Source organism: Heterocephalus glaber, unplaced genomic scaffold (assembly GCF_053883595.1).
Source record: "Heterocephalus glaber isolate CG9 unplaced genomic scaffold, H.glaber_assembly_v1.0 deba00001497, whole genome shotgun sequence".
Classification (NCBI taxonomy): Eukaryota; Metazoa; Chordata; class Mammalia; order Rodentia; family Bathyergidae; genus Heterocephalus; species Heterocephalus glaber.
The window spans coordinates 57,916,548-57,932,014 of NW_028258320.1; the positions used below are offsets into that span (position 1 = coordinate 57,916,548).

General features: G+C 45.9%; 1 protein-coding gene across 2 annotated transcripts in view; it reads right to left on the minus strand.

The window, feature by feature from the left end:
• Dock1 (dedicator of cytokinesis 1) overlaps positions 1-15,467 on the minus strand; it is a 530,482-nt gene that overhangs the window by 425,413 nt on the left and 89,602 nt on the right. For both annotated transcript variants that reach the window (XM_004838739.4, XM_004838738.4), the window contains exons 13-18: positions 12,362-12,487; positions 9,012-9,136; positions 7,695-7,793; positions 6,694-6,766; positions 2,781-2,884; positions 2,226-2,409 (exon numbers count right to left, since the gene is read on the minus strand). In XM_004838739.4, the coding sequence (XP_004838796.2) occupies positions 2,226-2,409; positions 2,781-2,884; positions 6,694-6,766; positions 7,695-7,793; positions 9,012-9,136; positions 12,362-12,487 (711 nt within the window). The remainder of the gene's footprint in view (positions 1-2,225; positions 2,410-2,780; positions 2,885-6,693; positions 6,767-7,694; positions 7,794-9,011; positions 9,137-12,361; positions 12,488-15,467) is intronic.

Consider the following 15,467-nt stretch of genomic DNA (forward strand, 5'->3'; position numbering starts at 1 on the left):
AATAATTCAGCTACCACTTTTCCCTAAGTAATGTAACTTTGCAGTAACAAATCATGGTTTCAGAAAAATGACTCCTTCAAATGAGAATGTGGGGCTCAATCTTTTCATTCCAATGAGACAGCTATTTCTTGTAACCTGACGTACGTACCACCATTCCCAAAAGGGGTATCATTGCTGGTATCAAATGAAAGCCTAGAAATTTCCTCCTCTGGTCCAGTGAGGCACAACACAAGGGAATTTCCCTGTTGCCCATCAACAGCTGCTGCTGAAATCAGGGTGCACTTTCCCTGGGTACTACAGAGGGAATCACCCAGTGGCTGGTGAGATTCAAGGAGCTAGAAGATGACGGGAGGATCAATACCACACTCTGGGGACTTTCCTGGTTTAATCCTCTTTCCAGAGATATATGGGTTATACGTGCTATTCAGACATAGTTTTGAAGAAGAAAGTAGGTTCAAGTCCCAGATAACAATATCCATATATGTTTTTGGAACGTGACCCATGTACAAGACAGTGACCTCCTACACAATGAAAATAGCAATACATTGCTGCTTTCATTCATCCACCAGCTACTAAAGGCAAAATCCCATACATCTGGGATGGCAGCCCATCTGGAGATGTCACCCTTGTCCAACGCTACAGTTTGTCAGGCCCATGGGAACTACTGGAGCTCCACCCAGAAACATTTGTTGTATGGAGGCATTCTTTCTATAACCCAAGCCCAAGCTAGGGGCTGCACTGCTGACCTCAGGTTCCCTAGATGGCAAATTTCCAAGTCCCCTGTGTACCCTCCAGGCCACCACCACCACCCCCCACTGCTTACATATATCCAGTTCCCCAGGTTAAGGCTTTTCCTGTGCTCATAGGGATTACTGCACAGCCACAAGCTAGGACACTTCATAAATGCCCCAGGCAAAACATGGTAAGAAGAGAGAAATGTATACAAACAGCTGTAAAGCATTTGTACCCACATAAATCCAAATGACCTTAAAGCATCTGAGGGACTTAAGTGCCCCACACACTAAGCAGTGTACTCACAAGGTCAGGGGTGGCATTGGATTATTACCTTGTACATCTTGGAACAAGAGAGGAAAAACCCTGGCTCAGAAAGTTTGAAAAGCATATGACACAGAGCAGGCATGCCCAAACCTGCAGGACAACCAACACTTCGACTACACTGTCAAGGCTTCTAAATGATGGGCTTACTTTCCTTCTATGTTTATCCTGTTAAACCCAAAGGATGCTTGTCCCTCGGCAATCCAAAACTACCTCCATGATTGACAGGAAACATTCCGAGATGCAATGTCTGATAGCAACACACATTAATAATCACAATCCATATCGGGCAGTTAAGAGGAAAAAATTGGATTTTCAAGTTCAGTTTCTGGAGAGCATAAAGTCACTCTGCACAGCTGTGATACGGTCACATTAGGAGGATGCAGTTTTTAAATGAAGGATTTGTGCAGAGGAGCCTCTGCCTCCTCCAGATGGAGTGACAGCAACAACACCTGTGTGCTCTGAATCAAAAGAAGCCTCTCTGGATGATGACGTCCTTGGGGAAGGTGCAAGTAAATGAGCAGCCCCCCACTAGGCACCCGCTGATGAGTGATCTGCTAGGCTAGCGTAAGCTTTGTCTGCATGAATTAGCAGAGGGTGTCTTATCTCACTGCAAAGGGGACTAGAAAACATCATGCAAATCAACTTTTCAAAAGAAAGGTAACTGACAATCACCTCATAAGAGGCTGAGAAAGAGGAAAACAAAAAGGTGACTGCTTCACATCCCACGCTTGAGATAACCCTGAGAAAGCCCTGGAGGCAGGCATGTCTACAGTCAGGAAAACAAGATTCAGAGGATTCTTGTTTAAGGTCATTTCTGGGATTCACAAAGGGCCAGGGTGCAATCCCAGGTCTTTATTATGATTCCAAATTTCATGCATCTTCCTTTATGGCTATCTCCTCTGGCCATAAAGCATTTTAAGGAGTAAGTTCACTGCTTTGTCTTCCTGTAAAGTTAATCCTTAGATCAAACAGAAGCATGATCTTTAAATTATGATAGCTGCCACTTACTTCTTCCTAGGGCACCAATCCAAGTCATTATGGAGGGATACAGCAAATGAAGTACATGCACCTACAGAAAATTCCCCCATCCCAACCAAGAGCAACCTGAAAAAGATGAAGCTGAGGAGGAACTGCCAAGGTGAACATGTTTCTGTTGCTAAACTCACCATTCTGGGTCAGTTTGGTGGAGCACACCAGTGTGGAGATCTGGAAGGAGTCTTTGCTGATGGTACAGCTCCCAAGACTATGCATGCTCTTGCCTGTGGCCGAGTGGCCTTTTTCTTCCAGCTCGGCTTTTGTTGAGGGCAGACTCAAATACGTATTTGCATCTTCCAGCTTCTTGGCTTCAGCCTGTGGGTTTGGTTATGCAGTATGTCAAACAGCATTCACAAACAGTGACACAATTTTTCTGCACTTTTTTACCCACACTCCTATTAATCATATTCACTTATTTATACTTTATGATGTATTTTAATGATGTCCCTTATTCCTACAGATGAATTCATATTCACAGACTTTTTATATAGCAAATACAGTGTTACTGTCTGTCACCTTATAAGGGACAACAAAAGGGCTGGTCATCAAAAAATCTTCATTTACATAATTAAATGTAGCTACAAAGCAGCTCTCTAACAATGATGGGCAATGTCAGCTCAGGTCAGAAAGCTCAGGAAGGTCTGAGGTGCTCAGTGTTCGCAGTCCAGCAGCAGTGACGCACACACCTTGTAGACGATCAGATCGTGCTCCCCATCTCTCAGAGTCGTCCCATCGTACCTCATCAGCTTCACAAATGCGAGGGCAAATATTTTTTCAGATTTATCCTTAGCTGCAATAAAAATCAATAATCACCTGTAACTATGACCATAAAAAAGAAACATTACAAAATGCTACAAGGACACTTTTATGGAAAAATTTAAAAAGTATGTTGCCAGACATTAAATTTAGTGGAAAGATATGGAGAAATGGACCACATCACCAATAGGAAGAACCCCATCTCACAAAAGACTAGTTATCCTAGAATTAATCTAAAAACTCAAAGCAAACCCAAGGCAAGTCTCACAGAAGAGGTTGTCCTTGAACCTTAAATACTGATTCCAGAACACGATGAAGGAGATTTTGCAGAAGAATGTTCAAGAAAACACACAATACCAGAATCCAAGAATAACTGTGAAGTAGCAATAATGAAGACAGTGTGGCTTTAACAGAGATACACAGACCAGAGTGAAAAACAGCGCCTGGAAACACAGGGCCATGGGAAGGGGGAGATGCAAGGAAAGAAAACTGTTTAGCAAAATAGTAAAAGAAAATATATTACTACCTCACACCACATATAAGTCACAGATGGGCTAAAGACTTGACTGTGAAATTTTCTTTCCTTTAGCAAGAAAGTTCATCCTCCAGGATCTAAAATTCAGGGCTCATGACCTCCCTTCATACCTAGTCTAAAATAGTACATTAGCAGCCCAGTCACACCCTTTCCCTTCACCTGATTTATTTTTCTTCATAATCCTTATCACTGACAGATGTGTGCGTGTGTGTGCATATGTGTGTATGGCTGACTTAAAAAAATAAGAACAGGGCTCCCTGAAAAGAAGCCTGCATTTGGAAGGACACAGGATGGCACCTGTTAGCAGATGACTTCCACTGAGCCTACTATTAAGTAACATTAGGAAAGGGCACCTCTTACTGAAGTTCTGCATCTTCACATCACTTGCTCACTAGAAGACATTGGCAAGGCCAATCTCTTGTCTTACAAAAACCTAAGTACCCTACGAACCACAGAATTCTGGAAGAGGGGCCAGGGCTATCGTTCCCCAAGGCCCATCCAGCCAAGCCCACTACAATCCAGGGGGACTCAGCTCCAGGCAGGAACCAGAGCCAGGGTCTACTGAAGTTAGGAACTGCTGCAACTGGACTGTCACTAAGTTGCCAGATGGTGTCACAACACCACATCAGCACTGAACTTTCCAGCCCAACAACAGACCAGGGTGCGAGAAGTCCCCTCACTCCTTCCCCTACCTGGCTTTTGCATTAGGGCAAAAGGCACCTGGATTTGGCTGCTGGAAGTCAATGTGGCTTCAGTGCTTTCTCAAAGTCTCTGACCAGGGCTAGCTGCACAAAGGCCCGGCTGGAGAGGCCCCCAGCCTGCCACCAGCAATCCCAAGATCTCACTGCCAACATCACACTTACGATGCTCAACATGTTTCCAAATCCCCACAAGCTGTGGCCTTGGAGACTTCATTAATTATGCAAATATGCCTTGGTATGATGGGTGATAGCATCTTGTCTATAATGAGCACTTAAAACTGACAAGAAAAACAAGGATTTTGAAAATTAAAATGCTAGAGAAGATATCCCTCTGCCCTGGTATAATTTATTCATTAGAGAGAATGAGCTTGTTAGAAAGGGGGCACGTGATTTTTGACAGTCTTCCGTGGGCTCTTGAACTTTGTCCCTGTCCCTGCTTCCTCCCTGGGCCTGGGAGTCCACTCTCTCCCACTGTCCAGAGTGAGGTATGCACAAGAGCCCCAGCGCAATGAGAGTGGCCTTCCCACCTTGCCCAAGGGCAGCCCCTGCTGCCCACTCAGCCACTGCCCAGCTGTATCACCTGCTGGCTGAAAATACACCTGTACCCCTAGGCATGCCTTCAAACCAAGCCCCTGGCTGCCACTCCCTACTTGGTTGTTGCACACTAACTTCACACCTCCACTCAGACCTCAGTTCTGCAACTAGAAAAGCCTGAGCCACTTGTGTACACAACAAATGCTAAACAAAGCCACGAAAAGGAATTGGCCTTGTCATTTCCTGAGGCACTGGAGTATAAGGCTCAGGCACAGGCCTCTGGATTTGAACCCACACTCTTCACTATTTGGAGCCACTGATGCGGGATCTCTAAGCACCAGTTTCCTGTGTAACATGAGAAGATGTATTAATGATAGCAATATCACATGGGGTACTTGTGCCAGGCTGAATCCAAATAATATAGTGAAATTTTCCTGTCAGGCACATAAGAAGAACCCTGTAACATTAGCTAACATTTGCTGAGGTTACTATTATCCTGCAGCTTCAGCCATCAAGGATGCCATGTGCATTGACCTGCAGCCTGGTGCCTGAACTTGGCCCTAAGGCAAGTATGCAAAGGTGGGGCACCACCTGCTTGGGTGGCCGGCCTTCACACCCCTGCTCCTCCCACTCAAAGTGATCCCTGATGCCTTTTTAACCAGATCCTGGACCTGCTTAACACTGCTGGGATGAGATGAGGCATGCAAAGATGCTTCGGGTGGCTGCCACACCCCTCCCCGCCACACACACCCCCACCATGGGTCCTGAGCCATTCTAGAGCTCCTGCTGCAATCCCTCCTGGTCTTGTCCTCCGTGTACATATCTGCTAGCTGATCAGGGTCAGCGCTAGGCTCTGCAGACCTCATACACAGCCCTTCCCTGCTCTTCTGAGCAACAGCAGGTCCAGGCTTCTACGGGGCCCTTCACAACAGTTGATACACCCCCAACACCACACTTTTGGTCAGGTTCACTCTCTCAGGCTGCTGTCCTGCAACCCTTCTCTGCCAAAGCACACCCTACTCAAGGAGGGCCCAGGTCCCTGGAAGCAGCAGATGGGCACCTTATCAAGGCAACAGGCTTCTACTGCACCAGGCTCTGTGCTACAGGGCTACCAGGGAATACATCTGTACCTTTAAGAGAAAATCACAAGAAGCTCACTTTTAGGCATCTGTGAGGGGACACAGAGCTAGAGAATGGCTATCCACTCATGGGACCCGCACTGCGTCAGCAGTGACCACACAACCACACAGGCCAACCTTTTCCAATGATCCCCACAGCACACACGATTGTACTCGACTCTCACGGGTCACTTATTTCCCCAAATATGAACCACTGCCAAATGGAGACAGGTCAATAAGGGGACAGATTGTGTCTTCTTTCCGTAGTACCTTACTGTTAGCACAAGGCTACACCCTTATCAAGCAATTCATTCAACAAATGTGATGGGACCAAGCTAAATAATCAACAATAAATTCTTTTCTGAAGATGAGTGATTCAAATAACCAGTGTCTTCCTCAAGTTTTGCTGTTACATTCAATACTGCACAAGCATCCAGGAGGAAAGCTCTGGTCAAGCTCCAGACTCCTTGGCCACTAAGAAAGACACAAAACTTTCAAGGTTCTCAAGTCCAAGACAAAAACCTAAATTTCAAAATGAATGGGCCATGTCTCAGTAATTCTTCTGATGAATAGAACAGTCTGAATCAAAAAGGAAAGAGAGCAGTGCTGGGGATGATGTACTCAGTGGAAGAAAAGCACTTGCCTAGTATGTGCCAGGACTTGGCTTCCATCTCCAGTACCAAAGGAAAAAGAGAGTGAGAGAGAAGCAAAAGAAGAATATGAAGCAGCAGCACCTTGTCAGAGGAGGACAAGAAGAAATCGAAGCCCTCCTAAGATCTGCTTGATGATATTTCCCAGACCTAGGTGAAGGCAGAAAGGACCAGGATGCCAAGATCTTGAGATCTCACTGAGTGCAACAAAGAGTCCTGGAGCAATCCAGGAGGGCAGCTGCTGAGCCTTTCCCTAGCTTTCCGCCTTGAAGAAACCACATGGGACAAAGTATTTAATCACTCACAGTCCTGCGACGATCTGTGGCGGAAGGTGAACCGAAGGTGACTGCGGTTAACGTCCTCGATGGGGATGGCCACCTTGAAGAGTAGAGAAGAAGGTGTAAGTCCCATCAACACCTTCCCACATGAACAGCTTTACTCAGCCTGAGGTATATCAGATACATCTGTAAATATTTCTATGCTGCAGTGGTGGAAATGTTGTATATCTAATCCCCTACATGATTTTTCCAAAGGCAAAGTCTCTTTTGAAATTAAATTGAAAAGGACACAAAAACTTGACGAGGCAGATAGACATTTTGTTTCTTAACATTCTGATTCTTATTGTTAAGATTCTATCTTTAAAAGCTGCTGTCTTCATTTTTAGGGCTAACACAAAGGTGTCTCTACAGCCACCAGAGCTGCACCAAGAAAGCCTTCTTGTTGTCACATTATTGTAAAAGAAAGAGAGCTCACTCATTCTGCTTGTAAGCAAAGATGGTCCCTAATTATCACTTGTAACTTCTGTATTCCAGAAACAATGCCTAGCCTAGTTTTCCAACATTCAAGCTGTTGGTGGTAGGCTCATGTTTACCACAGTGGGGCTACCAGGGAGCTGTGAGCCTGCTGCATTATGGAAATGCACAGCATCAACGCCACACACACAGCGTACATGCCCCTGGCAATAACCTCCGTAGACTGGCATCCCCGTTTTTTCCCATTTGATGTAAAAGGCAGCATGTCACACATAAAATAGACCTAGGAAGAGAAAGACAGTAACTATCTTCAAAAGACTCTGTCATCTGTCTCCATGAAAGTCCTATTTTTACGTCCAAAGGGAGATGAGAGTAAATGTATTCCAAGAAATGCCACCATGGTTCCTTAGCAACCTTTATTGACTTTGTTGGGAGGCCACTTCTGCCTGCAAGGTACCACCAGCAAGCAGCCCCTTGAGCTAGGAGGGAGGTGGGGATTTCCTTGAGCATTTCATAATCAACCCCAGGTGATAAAATGGCCATGTAAATAATACCTTCACGGTCTCAAACCAGCGCGGCTGTTTCACTTGGTAATAAATCACAGATTTGTACTCTGAAATCGCCTCATCACCAGCACCCGGGAAAATCACATGCTTTAAAAGAAGGCATAAAGAGTTCACATAAGACCTTATAGAACTTGACATAGCATCCATCTCCCACTACACACCTCTCACTCCATGTGCCAAAAGAAGAATACAGCAATATGCTCCCAATGATGGAAAGACAGATCCCGTTTGCAACCAGCTGCCAGCCTCCGTCCATGGTCTCAGACACAGGAGCCGTGACAGTTATGAGAGTGGGAATAACACTGTTCCCCACTCTCCTCACCTCATTCCCAACCACTTTAACACTAGGATCTGCAGTGCCTGATTCACTCAGTGGCCTAAAATAAGGGATGGAGAACAGACAGGAGGTGGCACCCCTCCCCCGCTCTCCATACCCGTGAGTGCTGTCAGCTCTTGGAACTGTTGGAACCAGAGCCATACTGATCAAGCCCAGGAGGCAAGGACAGCACTGCCATGCTTCCAGAGAGACAGGCTGGGCAGTGACAATGGGCATAGACCCCAGGAAGAAGGGAGACACAACCCTCACAGCTGAGACCAGGCACAAACCCAAACTGCTGCTCTCCAGCCACAAAACACAGAGGAACCTCAAGGGACACCTGCCAGGCTTGGCCACTGGTCATCAGAGGAGGTCACAGCCTCTAGCTGCTGTGATCATAAAAGTAGGAAATTCTGATTACCACAGGGCAGGTATGGGGTGGTAGAAAACAAGGTCAGAGGCCCAGACGCCAACCCCAAGTCCACCTTTTACTCTCTTTCTCTGATCCTAAGCAAATACCTTACTTCTTGGAGTCTGTTTCCTTGCTCCTGAAGTGGTGACAATTATGGTGTATGTGCTTGCAAAAGGACTGCTGGGCCTCTGGGTGCTGGGACCCAGTAAATGAGACTCCCTGATAAGAATACTGTCAAAGCAAAGTATGGTGTTGCATCCCTATAATTCTAGCACTTGGGAGGCTGAGGCAGGAGGCTTCCTAAAAGTTCAAGGCCAACCTGAACTATATAGCAAGACCCTCCTCAAAAAACAAAAAAAGAACATTGTCAAAACCCCACAGGGATTTCCTGAGACAGTCTGGTGACCAAGACACAGGTGATACCAAGGCAAGCTGGAGAAAGAGAAGCCAAATCCAATGTCTAATCCAAAAAGCAGAATTACCCAGCCCATGTGGGATATCTCATATTCTGTAGCAGAGCTGAGGTGGATACTTGGAAAGAACAACCCTATAGAACAGACTCTGCAAAAAGAAATACCTCCAGTCGTTTCCCATCTTCATCATAGACAGACACTGTCACCTCGACGTTCTTTGCCGTTGTTTTGCTTCCTTTATCAAAATCTCCTTGAACTAATGTTACATAGATATCATTTCGAACATCACCTGGGGGGGGAAATTATACCTTTAATAGTAATTTATTATTCATAGTGTAACCATGAATTTTCCAAAACACTATCTAGCGCGCTACCCACACTAGCCAAATATTATAAATACTGTAGTGCATTACACGTTATGGAGATATTTTCTACAAAACAGTCTCAGCATTTAAAGACATGACAAAGCAAGTATCACCTTCCTCAGACTTGCTGGACTGTAGGAATAGTCCAAAGCCTCTAGTTGTCTACTTGGTTCCTCGTGTGGACAGAGGATTTCTCTGAACCTCTGAGATCAGTCAAGGCTCAGAGCAGCTGCTATACCACTGATGGGGCTGGGTCCACAGCCCATCTTGACCCACATCATTATCCCTTGTAAGACACTGGCTGTGGTCACCTGAGTCCTCAGAAGCCAAGGACAACAAAACTCAAAGTGACACACCCAGTCAGATAACTGGCGCTGTCAGCCTCCTCTGCCACCTTCTAAAGTTCATGAGTCCTGGATTGGAACTCAAAACTGATGAAGAATGAGAACCACACATTTAGGATCATGGACAAGGGACAGGTCACAGGGGAAACCTGGCATACAGCTCTTCTCTTCTGGCAAGCAGCTGTCAAGATCTTCAATAGGAACCACAGAGAGAAGACAGAACACAAAGAGACCTGTGCATTTTAAAGTAAAATGGACCTTTAATTGCAGAGAAAAACTTCCAACAAATGAGCTCAAGACTCTTCTTCCTACTAAGAACATATGAAGTCCCTGGTAATGGTCCAATTGGGAAAACTTCACAAGCTTCATTAGCAGTGTGATTTAGAAGAAGTAGCACTGGCCCAGTGACTGCTCATCTGCCACCTGCCTGGTCCCCTCCCACACCTGACCCTGCTTTGCACAGGGGATTAGGAATGGTCCATTAAAAGCAGCAAGGGGGTCCACTCTGGTTAAAGCACAAGGATTCCTTGAAGAAAAAATAGCTTCCTTTGCTTTCTTGTTTTTTCTTTTTCTTTCCCCTCTCTCTCTCTCTCTCTCTCTCTCCTGCTTTATTTTGACTTTTAATGTATCCCACTATTAAATTACACTTTCATTTAAAAGCCATTATTACAATAGTCCCGGTGGGTTGCTCCCACAGCAGTGGCTGGTAGAAAATATATGTGGCTGCAGTCGCAGATGCTGCCCGTCAGAGAAGTTAAGTAGGATGGAGCATGGGGCTGGGGTTAGGAGGCAAGGCTGCCCACCCAAGACCTACCACTAATTAGCAGTGTCACCTTGGACATGTCCTTTAACCTCCTGGGCCACCACTGCTAAACATCCCCATCAATAAGTCAGGCATGTAGATTTTATGATTGCTCAGCCTGAAAAGTCTATTAAAGCACAAAAACCATAACCAAAAAGAGTTTCTGTGTTTTCCAAAGATGCCATCAACCAGTAAAGTAACAGGGGCTCAGAACAATAACATGGTCTCGCTCTGTTCACCTAAAGATTGGTTCTCAGGGGCTATCCCCACACAAGACCTCATTTAGAGTAGGTAAAACCCAAAGGCGAGTGTTCACAAAAGGCCCTCAGCAAATGCCTCCTTGGGTTTTGGGGCTCACATTTTGGAAGGAAGGAAGGAGAAAAAGACATGGTGGACATCAGCCACCTTCCCAGCTAGAAGGAGAAATGTGCTTCCTCCCTGGGTCCTTCAGAAAGACTCCAGGAAAAGTGGGTCATGAGAGGGCGAAGAGACAGTACAAAGGTAACAGGACAGGCTTTCCCACTCTCCAAGGAAGATGCACCGCTCCAGAAAACAGCTGACAAAACGGCAATGCATAGGTTCCGCCAGTGTTAAAGGTGAGAGTTTGAAAACTACTCACACTGTCTCACTGGTGCCCACAGCTCAGTCAGTGGCTACACAGACAACAGAGAATGGGGGTGACTCACTGCAGCTAGCATCCCTCTTAGAGCCCCTCCCCTCGCACTACCACATGGAACCTGGGAGAACAATGCTCAAGTGTATGTGTTCCTTATGAATCTAGCATGGGATAATGAAACAGCCTTTGACTTGTAAGTCTATCATTTGAAAGAGAAACTCCATCAGTGTGACAGAAATTTCCTGGGTTTCCCCTTTCAACCTGAGGACATCCTAAGGCACAGAGATAATGCACACTGTCAATGACTTCATCTATAAATTTGCAACTCAAGTCCAAATGCAAACTATAAATCTGCAAATTAGTCCATTTCCGTTAATAGGATTAAATTAATTGGCTGGATAGACTCAGCAGCAGCAACAGCCACCCCGGAGTTTCATCAGGGCTGACTGGCCTGCTCTTACTTTACAGGTGAGTCTAGCGCACAATTACCAGAAGAATAATCAATAGCCCACAAGAGCCCTGAAAAAAGAGAGGAGTGACAACACAATGCCCCATAGTTGCATAAAAATAAGGCCAATGAATCTTCCAGAATGCTCCCTCCCGCCAGTCCACAGCAGAGGCCTGCAAAAGAAAGCTGCATGTGACTGTGGAATATGGAGTAGTTCATCCCATTTCTACCATTCACTGTCCATGTGACTTCAGGCTGTGGGTTAACTTTGATGGGAATCACTTCAATACCAATCTATAGGCTCCCAAGATCCTTATGTGGATCAACTTAGTCTTAATGTGAACATTACTTACAAACCAAAAAGTATGTAAGTGAAAAAGCAACTCGCTTCCCAAGGTCTGAAGATCAAATCAGATTATTAACATGAATGTTGTTTGGAAACTGGAAAGTATTATATGTAGGAGACTAATGTTAACAGGACTCCTCTTATCAGTTTACTCAGCTGAAAATCTCTGGCTGGGCCAGAGCAACATTAGTTTGGTAACCTACACTAACTGAGCAGATACCAAGCACAAGGATCTAAAAGCATTGTCCTTCCACAACTGCTACCACCGAACAGTGTGGTTCATGTTGGGCAGCTCACTTTCTGATCATCCTCCCTTCTTCAGAGCAGATGTCTCCTTGGATGTTTGTTGGGTGACCATGTCTCCCACACTCTACCCCTACAGTATAGGGAAAGCTGATTCTATAAGGGCCAACATGCACATCCCATAAGGCACAGCCTCTGACCACTGAGGTAATCTGTAACCGCCCTGGGGCTTATACATCACCAACCACACGCACTGCGTCCCTTCTTGCCAGAGATCACACATGTTACTCTACAGACATCAATCTCTGCTGCTGCACCATGCTCAGCAGCCCAGAATGATCAGTCCTTACCAGGCATGATTATCTCTGGAAACCCCGTTTTGCGAGCCACGGCTGTGGTCCTGTCCACCAAATGAGGAAACTCTTTCCGAATCTGATGGATATCTCCAGGAAGTAATTTCAATGTGACCCACAAACCTGGGAAAACAATGGATGCCTGAGTCATTTTTAAAAACATTTTTATAATAAAGATTTTTCATGAGAGCAATTTTGATGAATGAGCAACTTCTAATTCACAATTCAACATCTTGAGAAAAAATGAGCAAATGAACAAGTTGCATCTGGTTAGCTGGGATACAAATCTTGCTGGGAATAAGGAATGACAGGTAAGCCAAGCAGCTTTTGTGAGTTGATCTACATTTAAGATACAGTAAAAGGTGGCCTTTATCTGGGAGTGGACTCAGAAGGCTGTCATTTTCCAGCCTCGCATGAAGGATAACAGCAGGGGGTCACTCAGGAGGTGAGTACACAGCTCCCTAAACCCAGGGAAGTCTCAGATGGCTAAGCAGTATCACGCTGCCCAGTGAGTAACACAGTGTGGGGTTGCAGGGCACTAGCAGGCCAGCCCCACGCAGCCTGGGACAGTGCAGCCTGCAGAGCCAGCCTTCTATGACACTGTCAAAGCAAAGGAGGAACAAATGCTCTGGCTGCCACTCAGCTCTTTCCCACAGGGGTGAAGGGGTTGCAACACTCTAAACTGAGATACAGAGGGTGTCCTGGAGAGAGTGTGGGCCTGGGCTCTCCCGTCTGCCAAGTGGAGAGACAGATGAATGGGAAGCTGCCCTGGATAAATGTTCCTGAGGAGCCCTGACATGGCAGGGAGCAAGAAGGAATGAAGTAGACACTTTCAACATCAAAAACAGGAGACAAAGCAACTGCTTAGCTGAGTGGGTTATTTTCAAGGACAGTGCCTGTCACCCAGGTGGCAGGGGAGAGGTGTCACCACAGGCTGGCAGATCTGGGTGCTCAGCCCCTGGGGCTTGAGGGGCCTGGCCTGGTGCTCCCCAGTTACTCTGCTGTGGGGGTTCCATGTGCCCATCACAGCATCAATATGAGGGTCTGTGTGTGTACTGTGTGTGAGTGTGCCCATGCATGTCTGTTACTTTATGTGGATCTGTCCATATCTATGTGTGTCTGTGTTGTGCATATGTGTGTATACACATACCTATGTCTGTGTTTCTCTATTCATGTGTCTATATATGGCTGTGTATGTGTCTCTGTGTGTCTATGTGTTGTGAACATCTGTGTGCATGTACATACATGTGTCTGTGTGAGTACGTGTTTCTCTATACATGCATGTGTCTGTATATGTATTTCTCCATATGTGTCTAGATACATCTGTAATTGTGTCTGCATGTATATCTCTATGTATAGCTGCTCCCTCTCTGGATGCTTCCACAAAGAAGGGTACAGTCATTCATCACTGCTTAGCTCAGGACCTTGCACTCAATAGAAAAATGAGAAAATCACAGAGCTTGGCCACAAGCAACTTGCATTCTAAGCAGCCTTGAGAGATGTCCATGGTGCACACAAGGGACATCACTACAGCAGCCCTATCACTTTGACCCCACTCCCACCTATCTTGTAAAAGCTGTCCTGGAAATGTCTTTTCCCTTCACAAAGATCAAAAGATCAACATCATTAATGTTTGAGAAAGTTAAGAGTCACTGACATTTTGTCCTTTGTTAGCTGCTGAAAGTCCCTGTCCTTGTCCATACAGTGAGAACTTCTGTTTATTCAGAAATATCTAATGAGCAGCATGTGCCAGGCACTCACAGGGTGATGAAAACACAGGGTAGAAACTTATTATCCCCAGCCAGAGAATTAACTTTACTGCAAGAGTCAAACACTAATGCCACAGTCCCTCAGACACATGTGCAAGTAGGAAGTGCTCTCAGGGTCCTGAACAGGCTGAGGGGATACCCCCAAACCTGCATCCTGGCATTCACATGGCTCCTCTAAGCCCTGTAGGTGACAAGGGAATTGCAAACCTGTGCCAAATCCAAGGAGCTGCATCCTGGAGGCTGCGGGACCATAGCCCATCTGAGGGGTAGTGGGGAGGCCCAGGAGGGCTCAAATGAGTCCAGGGCCTGACTTGATGGCACTCTGGTAGCTGCATGGGACAGGGATGTGGGAGTTCAGAGAAGCCCAAGTGAACACTGGCTACACTTGAACTTTGGGGCTGGGCAGCGTGGAGGTCAAAACAGCAGAAATGGAGGGAGAGCAGACAGGGAAGGAGGGGCAACTCGCAGAGATGGGGTCTTGCTGCAGATGTGGTCACCAGCAAGTGCCAGGGCAGCACAAGGGCAAGGAGAGGAAGAAGGTCCTGAAGTGTATGCACAAGGGTTCCCCACATGCAGAACCCACAGAGGGAAGGAGCAGCCAGAAAGAACAGGAATACCAGGAAGGTGGTGTCCATGGGGCCAGAGCCAAATGTGGCCCAGAAGGGGAGTTCTGTGTGTCACTGACCAACCAGGACATCACTAAGAACCTCAGCAAGAGCCCTGTGAAAAGGCTGAGGCTTGGGGAAGATGCTGGTGGGAGAAGAAGAAAGACAAAAGGAAGATCAGTTCAGTGGGAGCAGAAACTGGGGCAGAAGTATCAATATAAAGAGAAAGACACATTTGTCCAGAGTAGGACTATTTTGGGCATTTCCTTTTCTTTCTTTTTATGTATTTTTTCCCTTTGTTTTTGAGATACGGAATTCCAGAAGATGGGAGAGATTTTTTAAAAAGGAGAGAAGCATAACCAACAGAAGATAGTCCCGAAGAACAGTTCAGAGGATGGTACCATGGCTCAGAATATCCACTGCACAACGTAACTGATTGAGAAAGGTAAACAGGAATTTACACCATGTCCCACATTGACTGCATCTCCTCACTCACTCAGATAAGGGGGCCCCTTTTCCTAATTCATTTAAAAATACCCTGAGCTAGTGGTAGCATTGGATGTGCAGATAAAGTAGGCAGACAGACTCTCAAGGGCCAGGCACTTCCCCATCCTATCTCGTGGCTCTGCCATCCAGCTGAGCAAACCAAATCTAGTGCTAACATTTATATCAGAAATGCTGCCTTTCAAATGCCTTTTCTTCCTCACAAATATGAGTTTGCTCAAATAT